General features: G+C 38.3%; 1 protein-coding gene across 3 annotated transcripts in view; it reads left to right on the top strand.

Moving 5' to 3' along the window:
- The window catches only part of hnmt (histamine N-methyltransferase), an 80,308-nt gene that overhangs the window by 38,961 nt on the left and 25,382 nt on the right, over positions 1-15,965 (top strand). For all 3 annotated transcript variants that reach the window (XM_039757377.1, XM_039757376.1, XM_039757378.1), the window contains 2 exons: positions 9,859-9,966; positions 13,858-13,988. In XM_039757377.1, the coding sequence (XP_039613311.1) occupies positions 9,859-9,966; positions 13,858-13,988 (239 nt within the window). The remainder of the gene's footprint in view (positions 1-9,858; positions 9,967-13,857; positions 13,989-15,965) is intronic.

Here is a 15,965-nt window from a genome sequence, read left to right as displayed (position 1 = left end):
ATATAAATTGGAAGAAAAGTTTCAAATGTCTGCCTAGTCCTTAAGCTTCATTAAAATTTGAAAGTGAAGACCTTTATTTTGTATAATGACTGCCTACCAAGATGTTTTACGACTACAGACCTATCATGCTTTTGTTTACAACTGTATTGTCAGTTTGACCACAGGTCAGTTAAGCAACATGCTGAAGGTCATAAAGTGAATCGGAGACAAACATCGAATCGGTAACCTTGTGATTTAAAGTCCAATGCATTATTCACAAGGCTTCATTCTGCAGCAGACACAGACCTAGATGTAAACATTTTCATTAAAAGCTCAAATAAATATGTTAGAATCTTTCATAGACGGACAATAATAGTACAGAGAATTTATTCAGAGAAACACGTATCAAGTAGGGCAGATAACTTAAAGTGGGTTATTTGTCACCAGTTTGGATCGTTTGAGGCATGAAGTGGTGCAGATGTTTTAGAAAGGCTGTCTCTCCACGATTCCTTAAATTGGCATAAATAAGATCTCAGTTCTTTGTCTAAGTGTTCTCAATTGATAATGAAGAAATGACAAAAAACATCAAATTGTTTCCTGCTACCAGATTCACTAAGCTGCAATTTGTTAGAAATAACATGCAATTGATCACAAAAAGTGTTTGTTTTTTCTCCAGAAAACGTTTTAATAATCTATAATTTTTTGTGTTATGATTATATACATTGGATTCATAAAATATTTAAATCTTTTCACTTTCTGCACACTTTTATTATTGTAGGTTTAATTTTAAATAGATAAAATTGCTATTTTTGCCCATCAATCTACACTCATTAAACCATAATGACAAAGTGACAACATGTTTTCAAAAAGGTTTACTTATGTAGTAAAAATCAAAATTGGAACTCTCTCATTCATTTGAGTATTAAGTCCCAAAATCTGGTCAGGTTCCTCCTGTTTGTTTTAATTATCTTTGAGATGTGTTCAAAACTTTATTGGAGTCTACCCATGTGCAAACTGAATTGATTGGACATCATTTAGAAAGGTGCACACCGGTGTATACTGTAGATGATCCCACAACTCACAAAGCCATAATGTCCAAGGAACTCTCTGTAGACATCTGTAGTGAAATTGTGATATGACATAGATCAGAGCAAGGGTATTAAACCATTTCTGTAGATCTGATTTTTCACAGGAGCATTGTTGCCTCAAAAAGTTTAACATTTGGACACACCATGAGTCTTCCTAGAGATGGCTGTCTGGGCAAACTGAGTAAATGGACAAGAGAGGCCTGAGTCAGGAAGGTGATCAAGAATACAGTGGTCACTCTAACAGAGCTCTGCTGAGATGGGAGAACCTGTCAGAAGGATAGTCATCTGAGAAGCATTCCTTCAATCAGGTGTTTATTGTTTAAATAAAGATAGTGTGGCTAAACAGAATCAAATATAGATTGATGGTCAAAAAAACAAAACAAGTTTTACCATTTAAAATTAAATCTGCAAAAAAATAAAGTTTGCTGAAAGTAAAGGGGTGTGAATACTTTCTGAATCCACTGTAAACATGCTTTGCTTTTGAACCATCAGAACAGAACATAATTGTGAGGCTTATTTTTCATAGCTGCTGGGCCAGTAAACAAATTCTCCTTTTCTACCAATAACCTTGACCACTACTTCACAAATGAAATTTACGAGGAATGTCATTGAGTCATTTTCCTGAAGATTGAATGATATTACTTCAGTACATACAGAGTTTGTAAGATTTGTTTTTAAAACATATTAAATTTCAATATGATCCATGATATGAAAGCTTTCATCTCATTGACAAACACACCTTTCAAATGAATTCAATTTAGACAAAATACAGATGTATCAGAATTTAATGATACTAAAATAATTAGGGAAGGATCCTGAATGCGACTGAGAGAATGAAAAGTGAATAAAAATAACCCAAAGCTAACCTTTACAAGTATCATAAATTTCACCGGCTGTTACAGACTGAAATCAAATGTATGTTTTTATTCTAAAATAGTAAGAATAAGATCAGTGTACTTCTCAAAACGAAGTTGTGAGGGCCTGAACTCATGACCTTTTGCTTCCCAGTCAGCAGCTGATACCATTACGCCACCGCGCCAGTTGTAATGAATATGCGTCAGTATGGCCTGCTAAGGCGGCTTTTTTTTCTGCAGTTACACTTTAGAATAAAAGCGCATTTGTTCTGTTATATTTGTACCTTTTGTGAAAGTGTTTCTTTGACACTTGAACTTCAGGCTTCATACTGTACATTATATAGTTTATGTCTACATTTTGTCATTTACTACTAGAATATGAAAAACGTTTCTGTTTTAAAAATGTGTTTACACAGATTACTGTAGAAAAGGAACACACATGAAATGCGTGTGTTCCAAATAAGGATCTATTATTTCCACTCTAAAACTCCACTTCACTCCCAGAAAATCAATCAAGGCATGAGCTGGGAGAAGTTTGTGCACGTTCTAAGTCGGGGGGTTGGGGGGCGGGTGGATGGAATAGCCAGCTGCTTGCAGCCTGATTTTATCGGCACATTTAGATGACAAAAGACGCTGGTGGAGAGCTGTGAACGATTTTAAGAAGCGATTTAATAATAATAAATAATAATAATACTTTATTATCTTTATCCGATTTAAGGTGGGACAAATCTACAAGTTTTTTCGTAGGCTCTGGTAATTCTAGTGTTAAACACTCCCAGTTTAGTGTGTAGCTGAGATTCTTGGTTGACTATACTGAGTTCAGGGCAGAAAATCTTGTTGTGATTCTGGACAGTATATCTTTGTCTTTTCCTCATATCTTACTCACTATGTTGCCAATGTTAGGTGAAACATTTCAACATCTTTTCTGGCCTGTCCATCACTGACACTAGGAGCCTGCTGGAAGACGTTAACACTTAAGCTCTTTGTCTTGATGATTCTGATCTCCAACCCTGTGGTTCAATGTTGTAAAGTCTGTTCGTCTTCATTTGGGCATGTTCCTAATAGTGTGGCAGCAGATTGATGTAATCTGGGGGGTCCAAGTCTTCTACCTTTTGGATGAATGTATACCCCATGGTTGGTCTATTGCTGTCTTCTCGATTACATGTGGGGAAACCTATGCAAACAAGGGAGAAACTTGCAAACTCTATTACAAATAATGACTATTTTGGATTTCAAGGTGCTGGATGTATGAGAAGCAACCGTTCATCCCCCAAAATGACTAATTTGCATGGCTTAAATTCAGATATTCTCAGTTTACCAGCATGCTTTTATTGAGAATGTGTAAATTGCACTTCAGACAAGGGAAACCATTTAATATGCTTATTTATTCTACACATTAAAACAAATGTCTGTTACCTATACCTAATTCTCAAAATATGAACCACTAATGAGTATTGCAGAAGTGAGCTTTCAGTTATCTCCCTCTTTTAAAGTAGACAAATAATGTTAAATGTACTTTATTATTATTATATCAGCATTTAAAATTATTTAAACATTGTGGACGAGGACCCGGACACAGGCAGACGGACATCGTTGTTGCACTCAACACACTTTTATTTACAACTATATTTACAATTTTCGTGCACTCAGAAACTCCAGTGCCTCCAGCACCGATTCCCCCCAATGTCCAGGCCTCACAGTCTCTGTGCCTCTCTCTCCTGGCCGCCTCCAGTCCTCACTCTAGCTCCGTCCTCTTCCACCCGACATCCGCCAATGACTGGAGGGAGGCGGCCCCTTAAATAGGAACCCGGATGGGCTCCAGCTGCTTCCCGGCACTCCTCCGCAGACACGCCCCAGTGTGGCAGAAGTGCCGGCTGCGCACCAGGAAGCCGTCCGGGTGTCCCCTGTCGTCTTCCCCACACCAGGAAGTGCTGGGTTCCCGGGATATTCAGGCACCGGGGCGCCGCCTGGCGGTGGCCACGGGTCCCTACAGGGCTGGGCTTCAAAGCCCTTTACCCAAGGCCCCCAACATAACTAGGGCGGACGCCCCCTCGCAGTCTGGAGGAGGCACAAGCCCTCCTCCGGTCCTCCTGGGCGTGAGCCCGGCCGGATACCACAACATGTAACCATTCCAATGATGTGCAGTAGTATTAAATTCATATCCTCAAAATATAGAAATAGTCAGTTAGGAAAAAATTAATATTAACACCCAATCCGTTTTACAAACCAGGCTTAGGGTAGTTTATAGAGTCATGGGGAGATGGGTGAGGCTAGGTTGACCTTTGGACAGGATGACCTCACACACATACTTGGTTCACAGCAACAGTTAAGAGTTACCAACCACAGATAAACTGGAACATATGGTAGAAGCCCATTCAGGTCAGCGAGTCTGTAAAAACTGTACACAGACAGAGATGAATGTGTGATTTGAATCCTGTCTCCTGAAGAGTCGAGGTAGCGGTGGTAACCATTCTGCCACCCTTTTATTTTTCTCACATAATTAAGCAGTCATAGTTTTTGATCAAGAAACATTTTAAATGTTTAAATTTTGGCACATTAAATTTATTGTTTATTTGGCATGTGATTCAAGTAAAGATATATCACAGTACCAAAGTCATATTCTCCTTTTTCTGATTATCGAACTACTGTACAGTAAATATAACTTCTGTCTCCAGTGCTAAAAAAAGAAACATTACTCAAATAGGACCCAGAAATTCAGTAAGATCAACAAATCTGATCTCATCTTGCCCTTCCTGTCAAAGCTGCAATGACTTTGATATCACTGTTAAAGTATGTAATGTTGTCTTTTTCATCCCATATGATAAGACATGCCTATTGTGTTTATATAGCTGTGTTTACTTTGATGATCTTTACTTATCTGTTCCAATCTTTCGGGTCTGACTGTTTATTCTTCTAATTGTATGCAATCCATATCAGATCTTTAAGTTTACACAGACAAAACGGTGAAATACCCAGCATTTGGTAAATGACTGACAGTCTAGACATGCAACATCATGTTTATATGATGAGCATCTAGGGTCATAACATGGAAGAAGCAAGGGCATTTTTGTCATTTTAAATGTTTCTTCAAATATGTTATTTCTTTAAGCTTCACCTGGTTTTGGAAAAAAGATGTTTTGCCTTCCAAAGACATGAACTTTAATACATTTTGAGAAGCAGAGTTGTATTGAAAGTAAGAATATACCAATATGGATCTCGATTCATTTTTATTTATTTATTTTCTTATTGCTTGATTTGTTGAAAATCTCAGTGTTTTCAGGGTCCAAGATTGCTACTGTTTTGTGACATCTTGGACCATGGACACACCACAAGATGCATTGGCGAACATGTGTCACAAGGGATGTATTTTTTGGTGCATATTTTTTGGATACTATATGAGCAGGACTCTTGATCGTTTTAGAGAATCCAGACTCTGACCTTCTAATCTTCAATTGTGTAAATATTATATCTAATATGTTATTTGTTCACGGTTTTCTTGTTTTATTCTGGTTTATTGTGTCTTATTCTATTTCATTGCTTTTTATATCCTGCATTTATTTTTATTTAGTGTTTTATGCAGATATTATTTGTATCTAATGTTGCATATGCTGTGTTGTTTTTTTGTGAATTTCTGAGAATCCTTTTGAGCATAGGAAAGGTGTAACATCAATAAAATGCATAATTATGATTTATATGTAAATATTTGTGGCACTTAGCCCTTCTGTACCTGTATACTTGGCATATTGTTTGAACTTACAATTATATATTGTTGCTTTTTAACTTGAACTTTTTTACCATAGCTGTTAGGAATTTCTTTTGGTGTTCTATTCATACTCATAATAAGGTAAATATAATTTAACAACACAATAATCAACATAAAAACATAACAATAACAGCTCTAAAAAACTATATTGGAACAAGTTAACATTTTTAGGTTGATGGAGGGAAAAAAAATCCACTGCTGAACATTTTTGATAAGGGCAGTTACGCTTTCATCTCATTTCAGACTCTGAGTGATATTTTTGCCAAGAAATATTAATGATTACACCCTGTTCACAGTGATACCATTTTTAATTAGGGGAGTAGTAGGTGAGGAGTGTTTCCTAAAATCTCCAATCATTGCTTCTGCTTTCAAGGAATTCAAATTAAGATTGTTGAGGTTGTAGCAAACTGCCCAGCCAATCCACCTCCATCCGCTTTGGCACCTCATCATCGTGGATCAGGCCAGACAGGGTGGTGTCATCAGTAAACTTCAGCAGTTTAACAGATGTGTCACTCACGGTGCAGTCACTGGTATAGAGATGGAAAAGGAGAGGAGGCGGAACACAAACAGCCCTGAGGGAATCCTGTGCTCAGGGTAAGGGGATCTGACTGATACTCGCCCATCTTAACTGTCTGTTCCTCAGAAGGTCAGAGACATAGTCCATATTCATACTGAGAAGTTTGCATTGGAGAAGCTCTGGTATGCCTGTATTAAATGCAGAACTGAAATCTATAAATAAAATCCAAGCATAAGTAGCTGTTTAGTCTAAATACAGTAATCCCTCCTCGATCACGGGGGTTGCGTTCCAGAACCCCCTGCGATAGATGAAAATCCGCAAAGTATGTTTGTATGGTTATTTTTATATATTTTAAGCCCTTATAAACTCTCCTACACTGTTAACATTATTAGGACCCTCTAGACATGAAATAACACCCTTTAGTCAAAATTTTAAACTGTGCTCCATGACAAGACAGATGACAGTTCTTTCTCACAATTAAAAGAATGCAAACATATGTTCTCTTCAAAGGAGCGTCGTCAGGAGCAGAGAATGTCAGAGAGAGAGAGCGAGATAAAAGCAAACAATCAAAAAATCAATCCGTGCTTTTAAGTATGCCGAAGCACTGCGATAAAGCGGCATTTTGTAGAGGAGTATCCGTATCCTCTAGGCAAACAGGCCCTCTGCTCACACCCCCTCTGTCAGGTGCAGAGAATGTCAGAGAGGGTGAGAGAGAGAGAAAAGCAAACAATCAAGCACCGCACGGGAAGCATATCTTATATCATTGAGGTGTTTTAGTTAATATGTAATACATGCTCTGATTGGGTAGCTTCTAAGCCATCTGCCAATAGCGTCCCTTGTATGAAATCAACTGGGCAAACAAACTGAGGAAGCATGTACCATAAATTAAAAGACCCATTGTCCGCAGAAATCCACGAACCAGCGAAAAATCTGTGATATATATTTAGATGTGCTTACATTTAAAATCTGCGATGGAGTGAAGCCGCGAAAGTCGAAGCGCGATATAGCGAGAGATTACTGTACTGCAATATGAAGTAGAGGGTCGTATTTACTGCATCGTCAACTGACCTGTGAGTACTGTGGTGGGTCAAGGAGATAATTTGTAACAGATCTCAAATGCTGAAGATTCAGACGTTCAAATGTTCTCATTATTACAGAGGTCAATGCCACTGTCCTGTGATCATGTTTGCTTTGTGGATGTTGGGTGTTTACAGGCTAGTGATCAGGTGGTTGTGTAACCATAACCTTTTCTTACCTGGACATTCATAATTGTTAGAACTGCTCCTGCATATATTATTGGACCACTGGGAAGACACAGATGCACAAACTGTTTAGGGACATCAATGAGCTGAGACAAAGTTTGTGGCCAACTTGTGTGGTTTTATAGTATGGCAGGACTCTTGTCCTATGTCCTGACACCAGCACTAGAAACATTCTTGGTGATTTGTTTTGAAGAAAATTTGGAGAAATTCTCCAAGTAGAGTTTTAAAGTCTGTGCAATTTTTTTGAGCAGGGGAGTGGAGCATGCTTGCACTGCCAAAAGACATTTTGTATAGTTTTTCACATGCATCTGTCACAGACCACTGAACAGAAGACATCAAACCATTTGTCAGGTTACTGACCCATTCAGATAAATATATAATGTATAAAATATTGTTCACCTCCTGCTCTGCGCTCCAATAAACACACGTTATCGGCAATACACTAATAACCCAATTGTGCTCCACTCACTTAGAATCTGGAACCAATGTAGAAAGCATTTTAAGACGGAGAAGCTTCTTTCTGTGGCACCCCTGCAAAAGAACCACCTCTTTCAACCCTCACAAACATATGCAGTTTTTAATATCTGGAAAAAATTTGGACTTAACTTGTTAAGAGATCTTTATATAGACAACGTCTTTGCATCCTATGAACAATTACAGTCCAAATTTAACATTCCAGCTACAAATTTCTTTCACTATCTTCAAATCAGGAACTTTGTTAAACAGAACCTTCCAGATTTTCCTCATCTTGCACCCTCATCCACGCTGGAAAAAGTATTGCTCAATTTCAAGGAGTTAGACTCCATCTCTACAATATATAAAATCCTTTTACAATCCCTTCCTTTCAAAGATCCAAGAGGACACTGGGAAAATGACCTCTCAATTAATATATCAGAAAAGGAGTGGAAAGTAGCAATGCAGAGAATTCACTCAAGCTCCATATGCGCAAAGCATACAATTATACAACTCAAAATTATATATCGAGCACATCTGTCTCGACTAAAACTCTCCAAAATGTTTCCAGGGCATGATCCAACCTGCGAACGTTGCAACCAAGCCCCAGCCTCACTGGGTCACATGTTCTGGGCCTGCACCAAATTAACATTATTCTGGACAAAAATTTTTAATTACCTCTCAGACAGTCTTGGACTCACAATCCCTCCTAACCCATTAACAGCTGTGTTTGGGGTTCTTCCAGAGGGTCTTAAGGTGGAGAAAGACAAACAAATTGTGATTGCATTCACTACACTGTTGGCACGCAGACTTATTCTGATAAACTGGAAGAACCCAAACTCTCCTCTTTAAGTCAGTGGGAAACCGATGTGTTATACTATTTGAAATTGGAAAAAATCAAATACTCAGTTAGAGGATCTGTGCAGACTTTTTTCAAAACATGGCAGGATCTAATCAGTAATATTTTGAAATGAGTTTATAAAGCACAGAGAATTTGTTGATTTAGGTATTTTTTACAAGCCTTAAATTTTACACCATTTGGCTTGCTCTCTCTCTCAAGGGTGGGGATCGATCTGTGCTTAGCATAATTCTTTTTTTTGTAAAAACTTGATTACTATGTATTGATTATAATAAAATTAATAAAAAATAAATAAATAAATAAATATTGTTCACCTAATATCACATTTTGGTAGTTGTCTAGACTCCTACTAAATGATCTGTACCACAGACAAAAACTCAGTTCTTGATCAAAAATCTAGAAGTTGTGGGTATTCTGTTATCCAGCATTTATCACCGTATTCACAATGAAAACAAATTCCACCAAGTAAATTATTGGGCAAAAACAAACTTCCTGGGATTTGCCCTCACTAAAATTAAAGTCCATCAGTCTTTGGCCATGAAGCAGGTAGTGTTCAGTTAGCCATTCTTACCGAAAAGATAACCATGTACATCCATGTGCTTAAAAAGGTACTAATAATTTGTGGAGTAATGAAGCATGTCAGGCACATTTTAGTTAATACTTTAAGCGATAATTTGATGTAGCTTCAGCTGTGCATGTTAGATATTTTGCATTGTGAGAGCTGCTATACAATCAGGCACAGTATCCGTTAAATGTAAATATATTGAGCTCACGAAGTAAAACAACCTTTCATAATGAATAGGTAAATCGGAAAAGATAATTTGCCAAACTCAATTAGAAATGAGGAGCATGATCTGCCAGGTCTGTAAATTAATAATATAATAGCACACAATTTGTGTAACATCTATAGATAAATTACATGGAACCCAGAGCTGAGCTTCTGTAGTACTGTAGCAACTGAAGGCTAATATGTTTGATAAAATGATGATTCAAACCTTATTACTTTTTTTTTTTTCCCTTAGGAAAAAACAGTAAACAATATACATACTGTTCTAATGAGATTGTGTTTTGGTGTCTCCTTAGGTCAGATTGATCTTCGCATTTTATCTTATCTAAAGCTGAAACATCCTGGGGTTTCAATTAATAATGAGGTCATGGATCCAAATGAAGAGCACCTCAAAAGTTACAGAGGTATTTTTATTTTTCTGACAGAAGTGATTTTTGTCCCAATGTGAAATAAAATTTAAATCTTCAAGCTATACATATTCCTGCTCTCTAAATGCTTATTTCTAGTTAATCATTTTCTCAATGCTTTCTTCTGTGCCTTTCTTCTATGTAAAATTCCAGTTAATAGTGGTATATTTTTACCATGTAAGTTGAGATATTCTACCAATGTAATTGAATTGTTGTGGTTTAACCCTCAGGACAAAATACAGATTCAGTTCAGCTGCGTAGACTGACGTTATCCACTTTTGCTATGGCTAAAACACATGCACTGGTTGAAATAGCTGTTCCCTTAAACTCTTATTCTCAACTTAAAAGTCTGTTTCAATGATGAGGTCCCTTGTGGTAATGCAGCCTTTACACCTTATCTGATAAGATGATTGATACAAGACCATGTTATGTCACATGGACTGCCCTCAGATGCACAAGCTGGACACCTAAGTTCGAACAAAGGACCATAACTCAAGAATGAGTATTATTGATGGACAGAACTTTGCGCAAATAGTCAAAAACAAAAGGATAGGCTTGCTTATATACACCCAAGAATCAAATGGCAAGACCTCTGTTCCTTCCTTTAAAAACACTGGTAAGACCTTGATCATCTCTCATCTTATCAAGCTTACAGCTCTCAACCTGGCCTTAACTTTGGCTGTCCATAGCCAGAACCCATAGCTGATAGGGTGTTGCTGTTAGAGAGGCTGAAACCTTCCTTTTACTTCTGAAGAGCAACTGTATTGAACTGAAAGGGTGGCAGACTTGTCTGTTTTTGGGTTGAATGAGGATGCCATTAGTCCAAAGCTTGCTGAGGAACATTAAGTGCACAAGCAGAGAGAGACTGTATATGAAATGCCACACATTTCTCTTGCTGAAACCAAACTGCCTCTGCAACAATTGCTTGGAAGACATGAATTTGCTAGTAACAAGAGGAGACTGGCAAAAGGTATTTAAACCTCAACAAGAAAATTCAGTTTCGACTGCTACCAGAAAGTGCAACCAAGGTGAAGAAGGATATAAGCTCCTAAATTAAAAGAAAGCACACTGGAAAGTCTTCCATGTGTCTGGAGAAAGCTGACCAGGAAAGGAACACAGCTATGCTTACACCATAAGTACAAGTACAACTACTTTGATTCTGAGAACTATAAATTGTAACTTTTGTGAAGGCTGCGGGGTGCCACAGATCCCCAAACACGAACACACAAACACAGTCCCTGGTTCAAGTCAAGTAAGGGGTATTTATTTAAAAAAAAACTCATGTCAGCAATTAAACTCTGTGTTTCTTCTTCTTTCTCTTGCCCTTTCTCTCCACTGCACTGCTACTCCTCCAGTTGACTGTTGCCTGTCTCTGCTCCCAGCTTCGACTCGCATGGAAAAGGCAGTGCAGTCTCTCTTATTGGAGACCCTGGAGTACTTCTGGTCATGTTCTGTAGCCAGTATGAAGCACTTCTGGGTTATGTGAAAGTCAGGGAGAACCTTCCCCAGCAGCACCCTCTATTATCTTGCCATCTACAGAAATTTTCAGATGACTCATCTATCGTAGACTACATTAATAATAGAGACGTGTCAGAACAGGGTGGTTGTAGAGGACTTTGTCTTGTGGTTCAGGGACAACAACATGCAACACAACATTAGCTACTCAAAAGAGTAGGTGGTGGACTTTTGGCATGCCAAGAAACCTCTGAGACCAGTCACCATTCAGGAAAAGGATTTAGAAGTGGTGAAGATCTACAAATATTTGAGAGGTTCACAAGAACAACAAACTAGACTGGTCTGACAACACAGTGGCACTGTTCAAGAAGAGCCAGAGCAGACTGCACTTGCTAAAGAGACTCCGATCTTTTGATGTGTGCAGAAAGTTGTTGTAAATGTTCTACCAGCACATGGTAGTCAGTGTGGTGTTCTATGCTGCAGTCTCCTGAGGAAGCAACTTAAGCTCAAAAGGAGAACAATGCCTGAACAAAATTATCATGGAAGCCTGTTCCATCACAGGGTGAGCCCTTGCCACACTGGAAGCTGTTGTGGAAAAGAGGATGACAGCAAAATTGGATGACATCATGAAAAATCCCCTCCGTAAGGTGTTCTCTTTGAGCTCTTTCAGCCACAGTCTCATTCCACCACGGTGTGATAAGAAGTGCCAGTGGGGGTCTTTTGTGCCCAACAATTCGATGCTTCCACCCAATGTACTTGTTAAGTTTATTTTTTATTTATTTTTGATTGTTTGACTGTATTTGTCCTGTGAGTCTGTGTCTTTATTTTTTGTATTTCTTTTGCTGTATGTATTTCCACATGGGATTAATAAAGTTTATCTATTCTAATGATTTACTTTTTAGAATATTAAGTTAACTTGAGATGCACATTTATTGTGTAGATAGAAGCAATAGTTACCAGAGAAAACCCTTGTAGTCTCATAAAGAACAGGCCAACTGCATACAGGATGGTCCAGATCTAATCATGCAGATCCAGATTGTCTGGATGACTTTGATTTATGCGTGGATGATTCCAGTTCAGCGCGAAGATGATTCTTCATGTCGTCAGTTTGTACACTTCTCGATTGTCCGGATTTTTTCGGGTGATTTTCTATGTAATAAACTTAAGTTATAGCGTAAGGAAAATTGCATAATTAGATCTGGACCACCCTATACAGATAGTGATGGAGCTGGAAGTCTAACACAGGTCCATGAAGTGAAATATGCTTTATTTAGGAATAATTTCAAACACTTAAATTAACATTTCCATAATTAAATGATAAAAAAGGTTCTTTATAGTTCTGTGCCTTGCTTAAAGTAGAATACACATGCCACAAATGTTTCCTTGGTTACCAATATCAAAATACTGAAAATTTATTAAACAGAATGACGACTATGCTTTAGAGGATATTTTAGTGTAAATTGTTAAATTATTTCTTCTCTTGGATTCCTATAACATGCCCTTTATCATGTGAAAAAGAATGAATGAAGCATGTGAAAATGAAATGCAAAGGTCATTGTGTTCATGCTGTTATGCTTTCAGCACCATCTACACATTATAAAGCATTCCTTTTGTATCCTAGATACTGTGATACAAAAGTGTTTAGAAAAAAAGGAATATAGGTCAGATTATTAATTTGGATTTTTTGTCCCAGTGTATTCCATGCTTATTCAATTCTGTCATTAAATAGATGCAAGGCACTAATTGAGTTGTTTTTTGTACTTCCCTAAACCATTTAAGGGCCATCGGTAGGTACTCTCTGTCCTATAAGCAATGGGCATAAGCCTGCAGTCGGCTATGAAGAAGACCACAAGCTACAGGGCACACTCACATACAACAGCAATTTAACATTTTCAGTCTACAAAACAATACACATTTAGGCTGAGGTGTTAAGTCCACACAAAGAATAGGAATCAAGCAAAGAGTCAAGCACTCTGAAGACTGTGCTACTGTGTTGCCCAAATCAATTCTAGCAAAGTTCTCCTGACATTTACAAGTGTCTCCTGTATATACAGTAGTTGTATTGACTTGACCCTGCTGACTGTGTAAGTGCAGTCTGCTGTGCTTCTGGTATTTCCGTGGTTTTGCTCTGTTGAGAATCTGTGGGGAGGTGATGACACTGAGCTACTAACTTCCTGAAATGAGTGTGGTGCAAGAGGCAACACTGTTAATACCAATTCAAAATATTAAGTTCCAATTAAAATAATAAAATGAACTTAAATGTATAGATGTTAAATAAATAAGCTTATCTTTTGTGTTCAGTGTGAAAATCATTTGCATTAAATAAAACTTAATATCTATAGTAAAATATACGGTATTTTTTGTTATCAGTTGGCTCACATCCCAAAATATACATATAAATGAGTATTATTGTCCATTTTGAAATTCCCACAGAGTTAGTGGCAAAGACTCCACATCTTGAGAATATCAGCTTTACCTGGAACAGGATGACAGCATCTGAATATAAAGACAAATTAGACAAGGAAACGGAGGCAAGAAAATTTGACTTCATTCATATGATTCAGGTACAGTAGTAAAGGAGAAAATTATTATTTGTATTGCATCTTAGTTAAAATTCTGTTGGATTCCAGTTAGCCATTATTTTATATCCTATAGAAAACTATAACAGTTCATGTTCAATAATGTTGCAGTACTGTAATAGCAACATTTTATTTGTTGCTATTAAAGTAATTATCATTTTCAATTAATTAATTAATATACTTGTGAAAGTTCAGCCCACGTGCACAGACAGACAGACAGACACCAGAAAACAAACACATTTATTACTCTTCTGTAATGTACAACACCACGCAATGCTCAAACCAGCCAAATACTCAGTCCCTTCTTTCTTTCTCTCTTTTTCTTTTTCTGCCGCCCTCACTCCTCCACACACAAGCTCCGTCCTCTTCCACAGCCTCAGCCTCTTTTACACTGCCTCAAATGTGCTCCAAGTGCTCTGTAATGCTCTTCCAGCTGCACTTACTGGTGTGGCAAAACTGAAAGCACTCAAGCTGTGCCTGGATTCACATCCAGCAGTACCTCCGGGTGTGGCGGAAGTGCTGCAGTCCATGGCTCTAATTATCTGGGCTTCTAAGCTCTGATCCTGTGGCCCAGATGCAGACCAGGGAGGCTGCCTTCTCGTGGTCCAGGGGAGGTATTGTCCCTCTCCTGGTCCTTCCAGGCGTCACGGCTAAGCAGGATCCCCAGCCATCCGCCACAGTATTGTACAGTATATACAACTAAACAAATAATGCCTATATATATAAAATAATAAAACATTGCCTAACCCATTTAACCTAATTCAGGGTGGGCAGCAGAGACAGGAAATATTCTAGCAGCACTCGGTCAATGAAGGGCCCACTTTTATATACACCACACAGGACTAATTTGACTTTAAGACTAAATCCATAAAGTTTCTCTTGAGCTCAAATCACTGCATAAACATGAACCCTCACCATCTATTGAATAGACTTTAGCTGCACAGTTTGAACCCAGGGCACTGAATTTATCAGATCAAAGCACTAACCACTGCACTGCCATGTAACTCAATGCCTGTTAATGTAATATAGTGTTATATGTATCGTAGTCATCCATCCATATCCTATATCCTAACTACATGGTCACGGGGGTCTCCTGGAGCCAATCCCAGCCAACACAGGGCGCAAGGCAGGAAACAAACCCTGGGCAGGGCGCCAGCCCACCACAGGGTGCGCACACACACACACCAAGCACACACTAGGAACAATTTGGAATTGCCAATGCACCTAACCTGCATGTCTTTGGACTGTGGGTGGAAACCGGAGCACCCAGTGGAAACCCACACAGACACGGGGAGAACATGCAAACTCCATGCAGGGAGGACCCGGGAAGCGAACCCAGGTCTCCTAACTTAAAGATGTATTATAAAATATTTAATAGCAATTTTTAATTTGATGCTTTACAAATGTCTAATTTTAGAGCATATTAAACATTATTATATTTATTAATATTTTATGCAATACCTGCACCCCTATAGAAATGGGTTCACTGACAAAAGCGCGATAAACATATGAGCCCCGACTAAACCACTACGGACAAATGAGCGGCAACAAACCCACTAACTGGTTTTCGACAAATGCGCGCCGACAAAATCGCGAGAGAGGCCAAGAGAGTGGGACGCGTACGTGCGCATTATGTACACATTATGTGCTAGGTTATAACTGTTATAACTGCTGATGGCATGCCACGAACAAATAACTCGGTCAAGGGTTGGCATAGTGTGTCGTATACAAAGCGGAATTACCAGCAGTCAGGCAGCCAGCAAGTCTAAATACGCTCAACTATCAAGACGTCTTGCTGCAATTCTTCCTACATATGCAGGGCGTGATCTTATGGACTATCTGCATGCCGTGCTGATGGCATGCTGCGTCTCATAATATTGACTTCTAAAATAAAAATTATTATATATGCTTTAAACTAGTAATTCATATTTAATGAAACTTTCGCGATTTTGTTTTAATCTG

The sequence above is a fragment of the Polypterus senegalus genome, chromosome 6 (assembly GCF_016835505.1).
Source record: "Polypterus senegalus isolate Bchr_013 chromosome 6, ASM1683550v1, whole genome shotgun sequence".
Classification (NCBI taxonomy): Eukaryota; Metazoa; Chordata; class Cladistia; order Polypteriformes; family Polypteridae; genus Polypterus; species Polypterus senegalus.
The sequence above is the reverse complement of the archived record's forward strand: the minus strand, read 5'-3'. Positions and strand labels throughout refer to the sequence as shown.